General features: G+C 33.1%; 1 protein-coding gene across 1 annotated transcript; it reads right to left on the reverse strand.

Moving 5' to 3' along the window:
* Positions 1 to 1,086: 1,086 nt before the first annotated feature.
* LOC118200583 (uncharacterized) lies at positions 1,087 to 9,946 on the reverse strand. The gene has a single exon (XM_035372543.2). It carries the CDS (start codon positions 9,686 to 9,688, stop codon positions 4,502 to 4,504), a length of 5,187 nt encoding a protein of 1,728 aa, XP_035228434.2. The 5' UTR covers positions 9,689 to 9,946; the 3' UTR covers positions 1,087 to 4,501.
* Positions 9,947 to 15,357: the final 5,411 nt, after the last annotated feature.

Below are 15,357 nucleotides of genomic sequence, written 5' to 3' on the forward strand. Positions count from 1 at the left end.
CGTGTGCACCGGATACTAGGATTAAACCAACAACAGATTTAGGTTCATCAGTTAGCAAGTATGACTAACAGCTGTGATTATGTGAAAAATTTGATTAGACAGAAATGTGAATCATTTTGGTTGGGAACTTTTACTATGGTAGGTATTCTTCATGGATATGCTTTATAGGGATTATGTAATGAATGAAGTACATAAAGTAGATTTAAAGTGTTTGTTTACATTGTAATACAAGAATTAAAAATATGTGATTGACTGTCAGATGGAGAATATATCAATCACTAACTAAGAAGAAGAAATTCATTCAATAACAAAAACATTTTGAAAGACTTTGAATGACTATGCCATGTGAAAAAAGGGCTCTAGTGTAGAATTAGGTGCCCCTTCGATTAGCGACAATTTTTTTTTAAATTTTGGTGATGAAACCTCACTTCTGGTTACCATGATAGTTTTAACTCTGTTTTAGCTTCCTGATTTTATTTAAATGAAAATAGATTGATGTGTATATGGACAAATTCAAATTTGTAGTAAAAGAAATAATGGTACTTTTTTGCCGGCGCAAACGATAAAGTCGCCAATAATGGTACAATTGATGCCAAACGGAATATCTTCGCTAGTAACCTTTTACGCTTCATTTTCAAAACAAGTCGCAGCCATTTCTTATCAGATTGATTGTTTCTTTCAATACTGGCATACAATTACATAACATTTTTACCTAGATAGCTAAATTTTATGCCCTAAGACCATTCGCGGTAATTAAGTTAATTAGGATGCAATCACACCCAAAGCCGAAAATATAGAAAAGGCAAAATCATGGGTTAAATTCAACAATTCTAGTGAGAATGCACTAGCGAAGTAAAGCAAGGCGGTTTTACATAATTTCTGAGTAAGCTATTCGTACGAGTTGAACTAATTCTTGCATTTAAATTTGTATTCTATATTAAGATTTAACTTGAAATTAATGTAGATAATTACTGAGAGAATTAGTTTTTTGTAGCGTAGTTTACGTGAGATGAGATCATTTGGGGTCATGTGATATGAACCGGCGAATCGGGATGTTGAACCATGAAAGTATAGTAAATTCTTAAATTAATGTGTTTTTACAAATTTATTGTCTTTATTTACTAGCTTTTTACAAAATTTTAAACCATATTAAAATGTTTATGTAATTTGTAGTAAAAGAAATAATTTTAAATTCATGTAGTAAAAGAAAGAACTACATGGTATCTGATTGTATTTTCCCCTCAGAACTAAGTTGCAGTGAAAAAAGGCCAAATATAGACAAAACTGTTAATAGTGTCACATTCACAAAAATGCAAGTGAAAAAAGCATATGTAATATAATACAAGTGAAGTTTTACATAAGAGAAAACAATGGTTTGTTTGTAAGTTGATCACTATACAGAATTTCACATGAAAATATATCACACTTAGCAAGAATATGCATACCTGTATGCAATATATACAATGAATGTTGCCTTTTTAATATCTACATATTCAATCTTCAAAAGTGGACCAAATATCACAAAAGTATATACAATGTTGATTACAACTTAGTTATGATAAAAAAAACTATACAATGAGTTATTCACATTAACAACAACAAAAAAGGGAAGCACTTCCGGAGAGAACCCGGTGAATGTAAACATTGCCAAATTTGGCGATAATAGTTAAAATCTGGTAACCCAGCGGATTCAACCTATTCGCTTGTTGCAACCATTCATCTTGCGTCCATTTTGTTTCGTTATCACTGTGGTTCTTCGCATTTGCAGATTTCTATTATTCTTCTTTTATTTATTACTTTTTTTCTTAATTTTTTAACAACGAATAGATAGAAATATTTTAGTAGATCCCGGTTCTCGGTTCGGGATGAAAGGAAGAAAATAAAGCGGGAGGGGTGAATGCTAATTTGTAACACGGCTGTTCACGTTGTGTTCTTAATTATTAACAGCTGTACGCACGCAGAACCATGAGGTTCGAAACGCTCAAATAATTCGTTTTCGTACTCCGCAAAAATGTGCGTTTTAAATAATTAAGTAATGCTTTTATTTTTATTATTGTTTATTCTCACCTAAAACTATGATAATAAATCAATTTTTATGGCGTAAAATTGTAACAATATATTGTTAATGCTTTTCTTACAATAACCTTTCAGAGGATGGCAGGTGTGACATAAATAGATTATTAAATTTTAATAATAAATATTATTTATTACTGATTATCTGTGACAGAATAGTTTGATGTATTCCCATGGTCATCAAAATTAGCAAACCACTGCTGGTGTAAGGAATATAGTTCAAATGACTCTTGAAAAGTAATGAAATGTGTAATGTTCAAGTTTTATTAACAATGCTACTGAAGAAAATTTGATTACTGTTGAAGGCTATTAGTATTGTGAAATAAATTATGAAAAGGATGGGTATTTGTTTCAATGTAAATTGCTTTAACCTGCATGCAAGTAACATAAAAAAAAAAAAAAATACTGAAAACTGTTAATCAGAGTTCATACACATTTCTGCACACAGAAATTAAGGACCATTAATGAAAAAAAATTCAGGACCTATGAGTAAACGCGAACTGAATAAATTCAATTAAAAATATTAGCGATGCCTGCATTTCACATTTGTAATACCATCCTAAAAATAAAATAGATCCATAAGTATGTATTATTACTAAACATGAATTAACATAATTATTAATAAGTTTGAAAATGAAATAAACTTTAAGTAATTGATCAAGTAGCATTAAATATTTTACACTTATAATAGTTGGGCATATTTGAAAGAAGTGACATTTACATTTTACTAACTTTATGTAACTTTTTTTTTGTCTCATAATGTCACATACTTGGTCAGGCTAGCGGTTTAGTAAGTAGCAGGTTGATTTTATGTCAAATGGCATAGGTTAAAATGAGAAGTATCATAATCAGCAAAATTCATAACAAAAGTTAATAATTAATTTCTGTTTAAATTTAATACCAATTTATTTCCGTATATCACGTTTAACCTGTTAGTTTTACATCTACATGCTTATTATCTGTGAATTTTTACTACCATATGCTTAATATATTGTTTAGTCTGCTAACTAGAATTTACATGCACTAAAAATCACGTTTACAAAGTATCACGTTTACGGCTCGCCTCAAGCGTCGATGAAACGCGAGCTTGGCGAGTAAAAATGGAACGGCGCCAATGGGTTCTCTGCGGATGAAAACCCCAAAAAAGTTATTATTATTTTTGAAGAACAACATATAAACTTTTCCAAAAAGCATATATATTTTCTATTTATTCAGATATGTGGAGTTTTTAAAATTTTTTTCAAACCTATTAAAATTATTTTTAAGAATGTTGTAATACATATATTTAGGAACTAAGTAACTGAATTATCACCTATATAGATTTTGGTGATTATTTTGTATTTGAAGCTGTCAATAGAGAGAAATTCATATTTTTCATGATACACATAATATCCAAACTAAATGTCTGTCAACTTTTAAGCATATTTTGCTTACAATTTTTTTATATGTTCAAGATTCTGACACGATTCTAATGATACATATATGTATATATATATTTAAATGATAAAAAAGAAATATTTTTCTTTTGTTGTATTTATTCTATTATTCTATTCTATTATTATTACATTACATTATTCATTTTAGGTTTTAAATGCCTTTTAACATTATGACTCTCCATACACAAAACAAATCCAAAAAAATCCAAACAAATCTATTCTGCATTTGATAACAAATAATTGCATTTGGTATCCAAATAAGATTTCCTACTACAGAACATTACACATAAAAGTAGGCTATAAAAAATAATTAAACATTAGATTACCAAGAATGATCTAAAAGCACGAAAATACATTTTTATTCTTAACAATGTCCATGAACAAATTTTACAATGTATTAGCATCACATATTAATTATACATAAATACATAATCTTAGCTTTCCATTACCTTATTAAAAAACATGAATATTAAGTCCCTAATTAACTGTAAGAGAAACATTAAGTATCCAAACTGATGAACAGTAGCAAAGATTTCATACAGTGTTAGTTTCTGTTTATAACATATTCAACTTTAAATATGTAAATGAAACTATGTTACAGAATTATGCCTCTTTTAAATTAACCAGATTTTGTAAGAAAAATACAAATTTTGTCAAAAACATTTTACACTCTGCATGGTTTTTAAATTCTACAGGCACTTCAATAAATTTTTACTCTATTGGGAAGCTTATTTATACACTTAATTAAAAAACATGAAATTGGTATAACTTACCTATTCTGAATTTTATGTTCACTGCCAATCTCAAAATTTTTAAAATAATTTTTATAATAAAATTTAACATCAGTTTATAAGTAAGCTATATAATAGCTGATATCTTAGTGCATACAAAACAGCAAGTAACCATGCCAAATGCATAAAAATTTATCATTCCATATATTAGCCACAAATAGTTTCAGATGGTTACACCTCCATATAGCAATAATAGTGAAATCATGTTGTACTTTTAATTGCTTTTCTAAATATTAATGGTATGTCTTTATATGAATTGACAACATAATAAACTCTTCTTTCTCTAGCATCTTGTATCAGAGCTTTCCAGTGAGGGTCACAGATCAAAGATTTCATATGGCCACATATAATCAGACACTTACGAGCTCGCGTTATTGCCACGTTCAGCCGCTTTTTGGAGCTGACGAAGCCAATGTTTCCAGAATTATTAGCTCGAACAGAAGAAAATATTATTACATCTTTTTCTCTGCCTTGAAAACCATCAACTGTATTTACTTCAATAGTTTTCCATGCAGGACTGTTATTTACACAGTTTTTATACATAGCAAGCTGTCCTTGGTATGGTGTTATAATTCCTATAGGCATCTTGGAGTCAATCAGTAAAAGCTGTTCACAAATTTTAACTATAGAGAAAGCTTCATACTGATTGGCTTTTGAATTAGCTGCATTTGATTCCAAACTATCTTGTACATCATATACCAAATATGGGAACACTTTGAAATATACATCTCTGATATCAGTTTCTGGAGAAGTAATTAAATTTCCTTCATAAAAGTATTTTGATGGAAAATGACATATTTGAGAATGCATACGGTACTGCTCTCTCAACATAAATAAAGGACTATCATGGAAGTTTTTCTTGAAATATACATGAAATCTTTCAAACATTGATCTTTCAAATCCATACTCAACAGCTAATTTTGAGTTAACTGTTGCAGGTAACTGTTGATGGTCACCAACTAAAATTAATTTGTCCATTTGAAATAGAAGAGGTTGAAGCATTTCAAGTTCGGTACACTGTGTTGCCTCATCAACAATACAACATGAAAAAAAACTTCTGGGATTTGGCTTAAATGTCATATGCAATATGGATTGACCACAACTACCTAGGGTGCTAAGTACAATCTTAGATTCCGTTAAAACTTTTTGTCTGTACAGATTCTGAACGCTATAAGCCAAGCCTTTGAAAGAAAACTGTGAATATTTATTTTGCCACTGCGATTTCAAGGAATTTAAACTGGCTTCTGAGGCATTATCTGGTGCATTTCTCATTTTCTCTTCTAACTGTTTAATTTTTGTTTCCAAATCTTTCAGTTCTTTTCTTTTTTGATCTATATTAGTCTGCCTTTCTTCATGATATAAGTTAAAAGCTTTTTCATCAAGAAAGTACTTTAAAATTTCAGGATGCATTTGTGCCGGTTGCCCAATACGAACAAATGTTACTTTCTCAGACTGCCACTTTGATTGCTTGCTTAACTTAACCAATCTTAAACCAATTTCGTCAACTGCTGCATTGGAAGGTGCAGTTATTAATATTTTCCCTTTGATGCTATTACAATTTAATATTTCCTCAATTAAGCCAATAATCGTATGGGTTTTACCAGCTCCAGGAGGTCCCTGCAGTAAAATTATTTTGGGCTTTTGTACAGAACACTGCAAATCAGTGGCGACCCCTTCAATAAATTGCATCTGAGAAAAATTGAAATCACGAGAAGGAAATATACCTGATCGATAGTTAACAAAAAACGTTTCGAAGCGTGGACAAATAATATCCATATGTAATGGAGAAAATACGATATTATGTAAGCAGTCTGCCAAGCGCAGTCGATTTCTCAAAGAACATATACCATTAGCTTTCATTAAATGTTTGTACTTTGGCTGCATATGTCTACGCTTGACATAAACTGAAAAAGAACAAAGTTTTGCACTAGTTAGCCATTGTGGAGGCATTTTACGCCACACATCAGAGTTCAAGATATCAGGAGTCAGTTCCTCTACAGTAAACTTGTTTATGTATCCAAATATAGGATTACTACATTTATCTTTATTTTGATATTGGATATGCATAATAATTAAATTCCCCTCCACTGGGTTGAACGATAATTTATTTATGATTGATCTACATAACAATTTAGTCATACCTTCTTCAAATTTACTAGATACTATTTCAAAATAAAACTTATTCCGAGAATTTTGGCTATCTATGATAGGTGCAGATTCTTGACATATTAAATCCCACAGTTCTAGCATCAGCATAGGTGAAAACGAAGAAACGTATTTGTCTAGGGAATCAAAATGTAAAGGCAAATGATCGGCTCCTTCATAAACATATGGAGGAGGAAATTTTATCTTTTTTTGTTCTTCAAGCCATTTCACATTTAATCCCAAAACTTTTTCTAAAACAGTATAAAATTTTATTCTAGATACACTATTACTATTTTTCTCCAATCCTTGAGTTTGATGTGGATTATTTTGCATTGAAATCTTGAAATGACCACGGCCCTTTTCATTCATTTCTACATTTGAATGCTTGTTAGACAACTGTCCTCGCACCTTTTGCACATTTCTTTTCAACCGGGGATCAGCAACATAAGAAGGTAAACCATCTGATTTCACAAAAGGCATGCCATTCTCGGAAATGTAACTTTTTCCTGATGCGGAAGTTACTGAAGTACTTTGTTGTGATACATCAGACACCAAACGAACACTTTGTCTAAATACCTGATTGTGAGAGTTTTGGCCATTTTGAGTTATTGAAGCATAACTGTCTTTAGATGCAGTTTTCTGCACTGATATATCGTTGTGTTTAGAAAAATGTTTCACTGTAGTTTGTTGTTTGTATACATTGCTAAGATTAATTCTTGAACTTTCCAATTTCTTTAACTTTTGTGGTGAAGATTTTATGGATGCAGATTTTCTGCTTTGAGGAGGCTTTTTCTTTTGCATGTCCTCCACTAAAGATCCTAATCGGGAACCATAATTATCTGCTCGTCTTGGAATAGGTGGCTTTTTATCTCTGCTTGAATTCTGTAGTTTTTGTGACCCATTCTGCCCAGATGTCTGTTCTTTATTTCTTTCATTTTCATCATGTTTCACGTTTGCTTTCTTTGGGATTTTAAAGTTGCCTAATTTATTACTTGCAACTTTAATGAAATCTGATGTAGAAGGTTTGGTTGCTTTGTTGCCTTTCTTAGATAAATTTTTGTCATTTTTTGCTTTCGATTTTCTTTTCTGACTAACACTATCTAAATTAGCATCACAATCTTTGCTCCGTTCAATGAAACCTTCTTCCCTCCCTCTTATTTTACGAGATCTTATTTCCATTGGTTTGGGATCTGTTAGTAATGTTCTTCCACATGATTTGCGTACAAGTTTATTTTTAGAATTCTCAGTACTAGCAAAGCTAGACTGATTATATTTATTAGCTAATATATTATCTTCTGCACAGTCTTCAGCATAAAAATTTTGAGAAAGTTCAGGAAAGAAGTCGATCTCGGCTTCTGCAGTTATCCCTTTTTTCACCTCATTTTCTGAATTTTCTTTGTACTTGGAATTAACGAACTTTATAATATCTTCCAGTGTTTCACTATTTTCCTCTTTGGCAGACACATTATTTCTGAAAGGAACATCAAAATCCTCCTCACATTCCATTATTATATCTAAACCATCATCATCTATATTATTTACGGCTACAAAACTAGATGCTGGTACAGAAGTTTTCTCAGAGATATAACTTTCCTGTTCCACATCTATTTCATCATAATCATCAACAGGTTCTGACTTTATGATGACCTGAGATGAATTAAAATCTAAAAATGAATCATCATCAGAGATATAAATAACTTCTTCTTCCTGGGAATAACCAAAATTTTCCTCCTTTTTATCACGTAATACAGATTTAGCACCTACAGTTGCAGACTGCATATTTTCTGTTGGTAAGTCAGTAGATAAATGCAATTTTTTAGGAAGAACTCCATCAGATATAAAATCAGAACTATTTTTTCTCTTCATATCACATTTTATACCATTACTTGCAGATGCAGTCTTTACAGCTGTTGATATTTCCACAGGACTCAAACAGTCAAAATTTCCAACTATTATACCAGAAGGCAAATGGAAATACTTAGAATCACACTTTACCAATGGCACGTAACAGTCTCGAATTTGCACAGACTCCTTTTTCCCACCTTTTCTTTTCAACAAACATTTTTCATAGTGTTCTGATTCAAGAGAGAATTCAGTAATTTCAGGTTTACTATTGTTAAAAATAGACATACTTAATTTTGAATTATGTGCAGTTAATTCTGTCTCACCTAATGTTACATAAGGAATTTTTTCAAGATCAGAGTTTAATATTTCAGTTTTGTTTAAATCTGATGATTTTTCTTTTAAATTAATATGCTCTACAGATATTTTTCTTGCACTGGGTTTAACTGATGGAATAGTGGAGATTTCTTGTGAAGTAGATGATGGAAGTGAAGGAGACACACAATTCCTCTGGCAATCTGATCTATTATCAACAGGGCATTTTTGAATTTTTCTCCCGGGAACTAGAGGAGGTAAGAATAAATTACCAGAAGTTTCAGTTACTTGCGTTATACTTTCATCATCATTAGAAACAAATGAATCTAATTTTGAGTTGTGTATAGTAAATTCTGGATTGACTGAACCTTTCAATAGTTCAGCAGATATATTTTTAGGAGAGTTTTGTACTTTACATTTGCTAAGTTTTGATGTTTTTTCTTTGAAACTAGTCTGCTGTGTGGAAATTTCCTCTGCATTAACTCCATTGCAGTGTACAGTCACCTGCTGACTTCTTAGTACTGAACTAGAATCTCCCTTACTTTTCTCTATGTCTGTATTGCAGCAGGGTTTTATTGAAGCAGATGCTGATGTCTCTGATGGCAAACAGTTAGTTTGGCATGCTGATTTAATATTATCAGATGAATTTGGCTGGGCAGTTTCTTTTTTATTAGGAAGAGGATAAGAAACATACTTATCATTTCGAATTTCGATTATTTCCACATCATCATCATCATCATCTTCCTGTTTTATGATATTCATAGGAGGATTCCTAACACTTAAAGAAACGACGAAAGCACCTTTAATTATATTTGGCACACCAAAACCAATAACATCACCAATTTGTAGTTGCCGAGGCTCTTGATTTACACGTGCTCCATTTACATACACTCCATTTAAACTTTTCAGATCTTTGACGAACCAAACATTGTTAACTTTCTGAAAACGTGCATGATATCGAGACAACTGTCCATATCCTAACAGAAAGGGCTGCAATTGACGACCAATGGTTATTTCATCACGATCCAGAGAAATTGTAATAGGATTATCAATTTCGGGATCTAACTGACGTAAAAAATATTCCATGATTTTTATTACGTTGTGCAGTCTATATTTCGAAGGAGCAACAAGTATGTTATCTGATGACCAGAATTTGTTACTCTGCCCGTAACGCTAGAATACGGGCAGAGTAATAAAAATGATATATAGCTAATTTCAATATATTGTTTACGCATAGCATGCAGTACATTTAATAAAAATTCGAATTCGTTCACATCCAATAACATAATAGAGAAACCTACATAAACAAACTGAAAGCGAGTATTGCCAATAATCAAAATAGAAATACAACACAAAATGAAATAGGCTCTGATGGTTTACGGAAGTCTAAAAATATCAATTTGCGATATTTTTATGCTTAGAACTTTTGATATTTTAGTGATTATTTTACAGCATTTAGAAGCACCTCTGTTACTTCGCAGTAAATTCGAAAATAAATATTTACTCGAGGGAGGTAGGTGTCGCCACAGGCCAAGTACTCTGGTGTTTTCACCTCTATCCTTATCCTTATCCTTAATTTGTTCCTATCTGATCAGTATACGGCTTTATGAAAGGCCTTTACTAATACATATCTATCCTTACACAAGGAATCCAAATAGAAAAAATATCCATATAAGATGGAAGAAAAAACCTTGCTGTACATCCTAGCGAAGGCGTAAGTGGCGCCATCCTTTGGCCACGGTAGCTGTTGTGAAATGAACTGAAGTAATAACCGGCGCGAGGCGCTGCTGTTTGTGACGTCAGCCTGCGTGCTGAGTGTTTCAAATGTTTTGCTTGTAGACGAACGAAAGCTGATCTCGGAAGAGTGATACTGTTTTGATGGAAATAAAGAATGACTTATTAAGAACTTTTTTGTCTTTATTCATAATGCACCCAGCCTCGGGTAGAGGCAGGCCCGCAACTGAACGAACTGTTTTGAATATATTTGATTTATATATTTTCTGTGTTCTTCGTAACATAGTGGTACCCTCGGCGGGACCGGTTTCTTTGAATTGTAATTTTCCGATTGAACTTTTGATATTGAATTTCGATTTTGAATATACTTTGAAGATGGATTTGATCGCTTTAAAGGCTCAAAAAAAAAGGACTTAGATTTGCGTTTTCGCAAACCTCAAGGAAAACCGAAAGTGAATTAACTAAAGAAGTAAGAGATTTAAAAATACTTTCGATTTTGAAGTGTCAACCTTGTGATAAATTCCAGAGACTTGACGTATGCCAGAGTGCTATATCGCAGCAGATTTTGCAGACTGAAGATGGAGAAAAATTATTTAGTGATGATTTTCAAGAGGAGAATTATCGAGATAAGTTTCTAGAACAGTGTGCTCAAATAGATGCGGAAATACAAGCCTCCTCTCTTTCAAATAATTCCGAATCTAGGAAATTTAAATTGCCTAAAATTGATCTTAAAAAATTCAGTGGTGAAGCTAAAGATTACCTGACTTTTTGGAGTCAGTTCCAGAAAATCCACGATGACAAAAGTATCGCCGATGAAGATAAAATGCAGTATCTATTGCAGGCCATGGAACCCAAATCGAAAGCAGAACGCCTAGTCCTTAGCTTCCCGGCAACGGCAGCTAATTATCCTAAAGCCATCGAACAACTAAGAAAGCGCGATGGAAGCGCAACTAAGTGGACGCGAAGATTTACTTGTGCAAATCTATGTGAGAGATTTGTTAAGCCTAGTGATGAAAAACGCTGTAACTGGAAGAGCAAAAACGGATCTACTCTCCCTGTATGATGAACTAGAAGGAAAATTGCGAGCGTTGGAAAGTTTGGGAAGAACCCAAGAAAAATATGGGGATTTTTTTACCCCCTTAGTGGAAAGTTGCTTACCAGAAGAAGTATTGATGGCATGGGAAAGAAGCAGAAATCACGACTCCATTGAAACTAAAGGGAATCGATCTTTGAAATATTTAATGAATTTCTTAAAACAAGTTAAGGGGGAAGAGATGGTTCTCCTCGCAAGAACTGGTTTCGCTTCCCAACAGAACCATCGGAAGAAAGATTTTAACCACGAACAGGTAAAGCAAAATGATTCCGTAACAGCATCAGCTCTAGTAAGTCTTGAGAATTCAGGTAAGAGTGTTCCGAACTGTAATTTTTGTGAAAAGAAACATTATAGTGAAAAATGTTACTCTGCAAAAAAAAAATGATTTTAGCTGAAAAACAACAGTTGTTGAAAAAAGGTGCTTGTTTTTCTTGTCTGAAAAGAGCGAGTCACATTAGTAAATTTTGTCCTTTCAAAGGTAAGTTAAGTTGTTCTATTTGCAAAAGTTGTAATCATTTTGATGTAATGTGTAATCAAAAGCTAAAAAATAATGATCAGATAAATGTTTCAAAAGAGAGTTCTCTTTCTAACTGTAGCAGAAGCGAAACTGTATTTTTGCAAACGCTTTGCGTTCGAATTCGGTGTCAAGGTCGCGAGAAAATTATTCGCTGCATAATTGATAGCGGAAGCCAGAGTAGCTACGTTAGTGAAAATATGATGAGTCAGCTTAAAGCATCTCCACTTCGGGAGGAGACTGTTATACATGCACTGTTTGGGGGGGACTAAACAAAACCTAAACAACAAGAAGTGTTTTCGGTCGAGGTCAGCAATTTAAAAGGAACATTCGCATGTAGTTTTGAGGCATTATCGGAAAAAAAGATTTGCGGTTTTATTCCTAAGGTTAAAGATAAAGAGATTTTGAATGAATTAAAAGAAAAAGAAATCGAATTTTCTGATCCATTGCGAAAGGAAATTGAAATTAACCTTTTAATCGGAGCAGATGTTATAGGAAAATTATTGACGGGAAATTCTATTGAATTACAGTCCGGGATAACGGCTGTCGAAACGAAACTTGGGCGGACGGTATTTGGAAAACGAAATTCGGGTGAAAAGGATAATATTTTGGAAACATTTTCAATGCATGTCAGGAGAATTCCTCTGAATGAGTTATGGGAACTTGAAAAATTAGGAATATGCGCTCCAAACGAAACTGTTAAAATGAATGAAAGTTTTAATTTATCTGAATTTGAGAACAAAATGAAAATTCTTCCAGATGGAAGATATGAAGTAGAACTTCCGTGGAAATGTGATACGACACATTTAACCGATAATAAAGAATTATCCTGGAAAAGGTATCAAAAGATGATCTATAAACTCAGATGTAGTAAATTTTTCGATGATTATCAAAATGTGTTCAAGGAATGGGAAAGGTTGAATATTATTGAACGCGTACCAGAAAACGAATTGAATAATGAATGTCATTATTTGCCGCATGAGCCTGTAATCAAATTAGGAAGTGAAACCACGAAAATTTGTCCTGTTTTTGACGCTTCTGCATCTGAGAAAGGGAAACTCTCTTTGAACGAATGTTTGTGTAAAGCAATAAATCTTATTGAATTAATACCTGATGTTATAGATCGTTTTAGAATGTATCCGATTTGTATTAGTGCCGATATTGAAAAAGCTTTTTTAATGTTATCTGTCGCATCTAAAGATAGAGATTTTCTCAGATTTTTTTTCCCATGCAATGAAGGGCAATTAATTTATAGGCATTGCAGAGTTGTGTTTGGAGTTTCTTCAAGCCCCTACATGTTGAACGCATCTATAATGCATTTATTAGAAAACTGTCCACCTCAATATAGTGAAGTTGCTCAAAAATTGAAATCGTCATTTTATGTGGATAATTGTTTATCTAGTGTTTTTAGTATTGATGAACAGTTTACGTTTATTGAACATTCCAAATTAATCATGTCAAATGGATATTTTAACTTGCGCGATTTTGAAAGCAATGTGGCTGGTACAAATGTTGACAAACATTCAGGGGATACTTCCGTTTTGGGGGTAATTTGGAATTTGGATAATGATACACTGAGGTGGTGCACAGATACAGATACATTGACCTCTGATACGAAAATCACAAAGAGGACAATTTTGGCAATTGTGCAGACAATTTTTGATCCTATTGGTTTATTAACGCCAACTACATTGCTTCCAAAACTGTTGTTGCAAAAATTGTGGAAAGTGAAAATTGCATGGGATGATGAATTGTCTCCGAATGATGTAAATATATTTTTGAACTGGTTTAAAGAACTTAATGTTTTGAAAGATGTTACTTTGCCTCGATACTTGTTTATCAATGACACGTCTTAACTATATGTATTTGTGGATGCTTGCAAGGGGGCGTATGCAGCGTGCGTCTTTGTTCGATCAATATTTAATTCTGAAGTAAAAATAAATCTCGTACGGGCGAAGTCTAGAGTATCGCCTTTGAAATCTTTAAGCATTCCTCGCTTAGAATTAATGGCCTGTTGTACAGGTTCTGGACTTTCAAATTCTATTATCAAGGCTCTCAGTTTGCCCGATTTAAAAGTTACCTTCTGGTCTGATTCAACCACTGCCCTTTGGTGGATAACAGAGCAAGGAAATTGGTCCGTTTTCGTCGAAAATAGGGTTAAAGAGATTCGAGAGTTGACGCGAGGTCATTCATGGAGACATGTCCCAGGGAAACTAAATATTGCCGACTTGTTGTCGCGCGGATGTTTTGCGAAGCAAATGCTTCGGTCTAGATGGTGGGAAGGCCCCTTGTGGTTGCGAGAAGGCCCTGAAAACTGGCCCACTGGTGAGATTATTTGTTTGCATGAAGAAATAGAATTGGAGAGGAAAAAGATAAAAATAGTGAATATTGATCTATCAAAAGACGCACACCCTTGGCATCGAATCGATGTATCCAATTATGACAAAATGATTAGAATATTTGCATGGATATTTAGATTTGTAAATAATTGCAAAGGTGGTTCTGAAAAGAATAGAAACATTGAACTTTCACAGTATGAAATTGAAAATTCTGAGAAAAATTTAATTCGTTTGGTTCAAAATTATTATCTGACTGATAAGAAATCTTATAATTTTATCGAAACACTCAGCACGCAGGCTGACGTCACAAACGTACAACGCATCTTTCCTCTGGAGATACAGGCCAATGATAGAAACATAATTTCTGATAAGAAACTGGGTGCAGAGGAATCTAATTCTAGTGCTGGATGTACGTTAAAAGGGAGAAATGCACGTGATAAAATGATGATGCAACAATATTCCTCCTCTCGACGACTTGTAAAAGCTCCAAAAAGACTTGATCTTTTAAATAATGTTTGTTATGAGTTTGAGACTCAACCTGAGTCTCGAGGGGGGGAGGATGTTGTGAAATGAACTGAAGTAATAAGCGGCGCGAGGCGCTGCTGTTTGCGACGTCAGCCTGCGTGCTGAGTGTTTCGAATGTTTTGCTTGTAGACGAACGAAAGCTGATCTCGGAAGAGTGATACTGTTTTGATGGAAATAAAGAATGACTTATTAAGAACTTTTTTGTCTTTATTCATAATGCACCCAGCCTCGGGTAGAGGCAGGCCCGCTACTGAACGAACTGTTTTGAATATATTTGATTTATATATTTTCTGTGTTCTTCGTAACAGTAGCAATCATTTCAGAACTGTGCGGCCTATGTGTCGCCATCTATTGATAGGATCTAAAGCTTCGATGAACTGATAGTAAGGCAGTAATCTGAGCATTTAAAATTTTTTCAACTGAAAAATATCACCTGATGGAAATATTAACTGGCCATTAACTGGATTACTATAAGTGGCTGTTTATCACTTTTTTATGTAAAATTTCAAGAAAGATTAATTAAAAAAATTCCTTGGATAGCATGACGTAA

This window comes from Stegodyphus dumicola, chromosome 8 (genome assembly GCF_044657685.1).
Source record: "Stegodyphus dumicola isolate Sdum_Otavi_A_Nest chromosome 8, ASM4465768v1".
Taxonomy (NCBI): Eukaryota; Metazoa; Arthropoda; class Arachnida; order Araneae; family Eresidae; genus Stegodyphus; species Stegodyphus dumicola.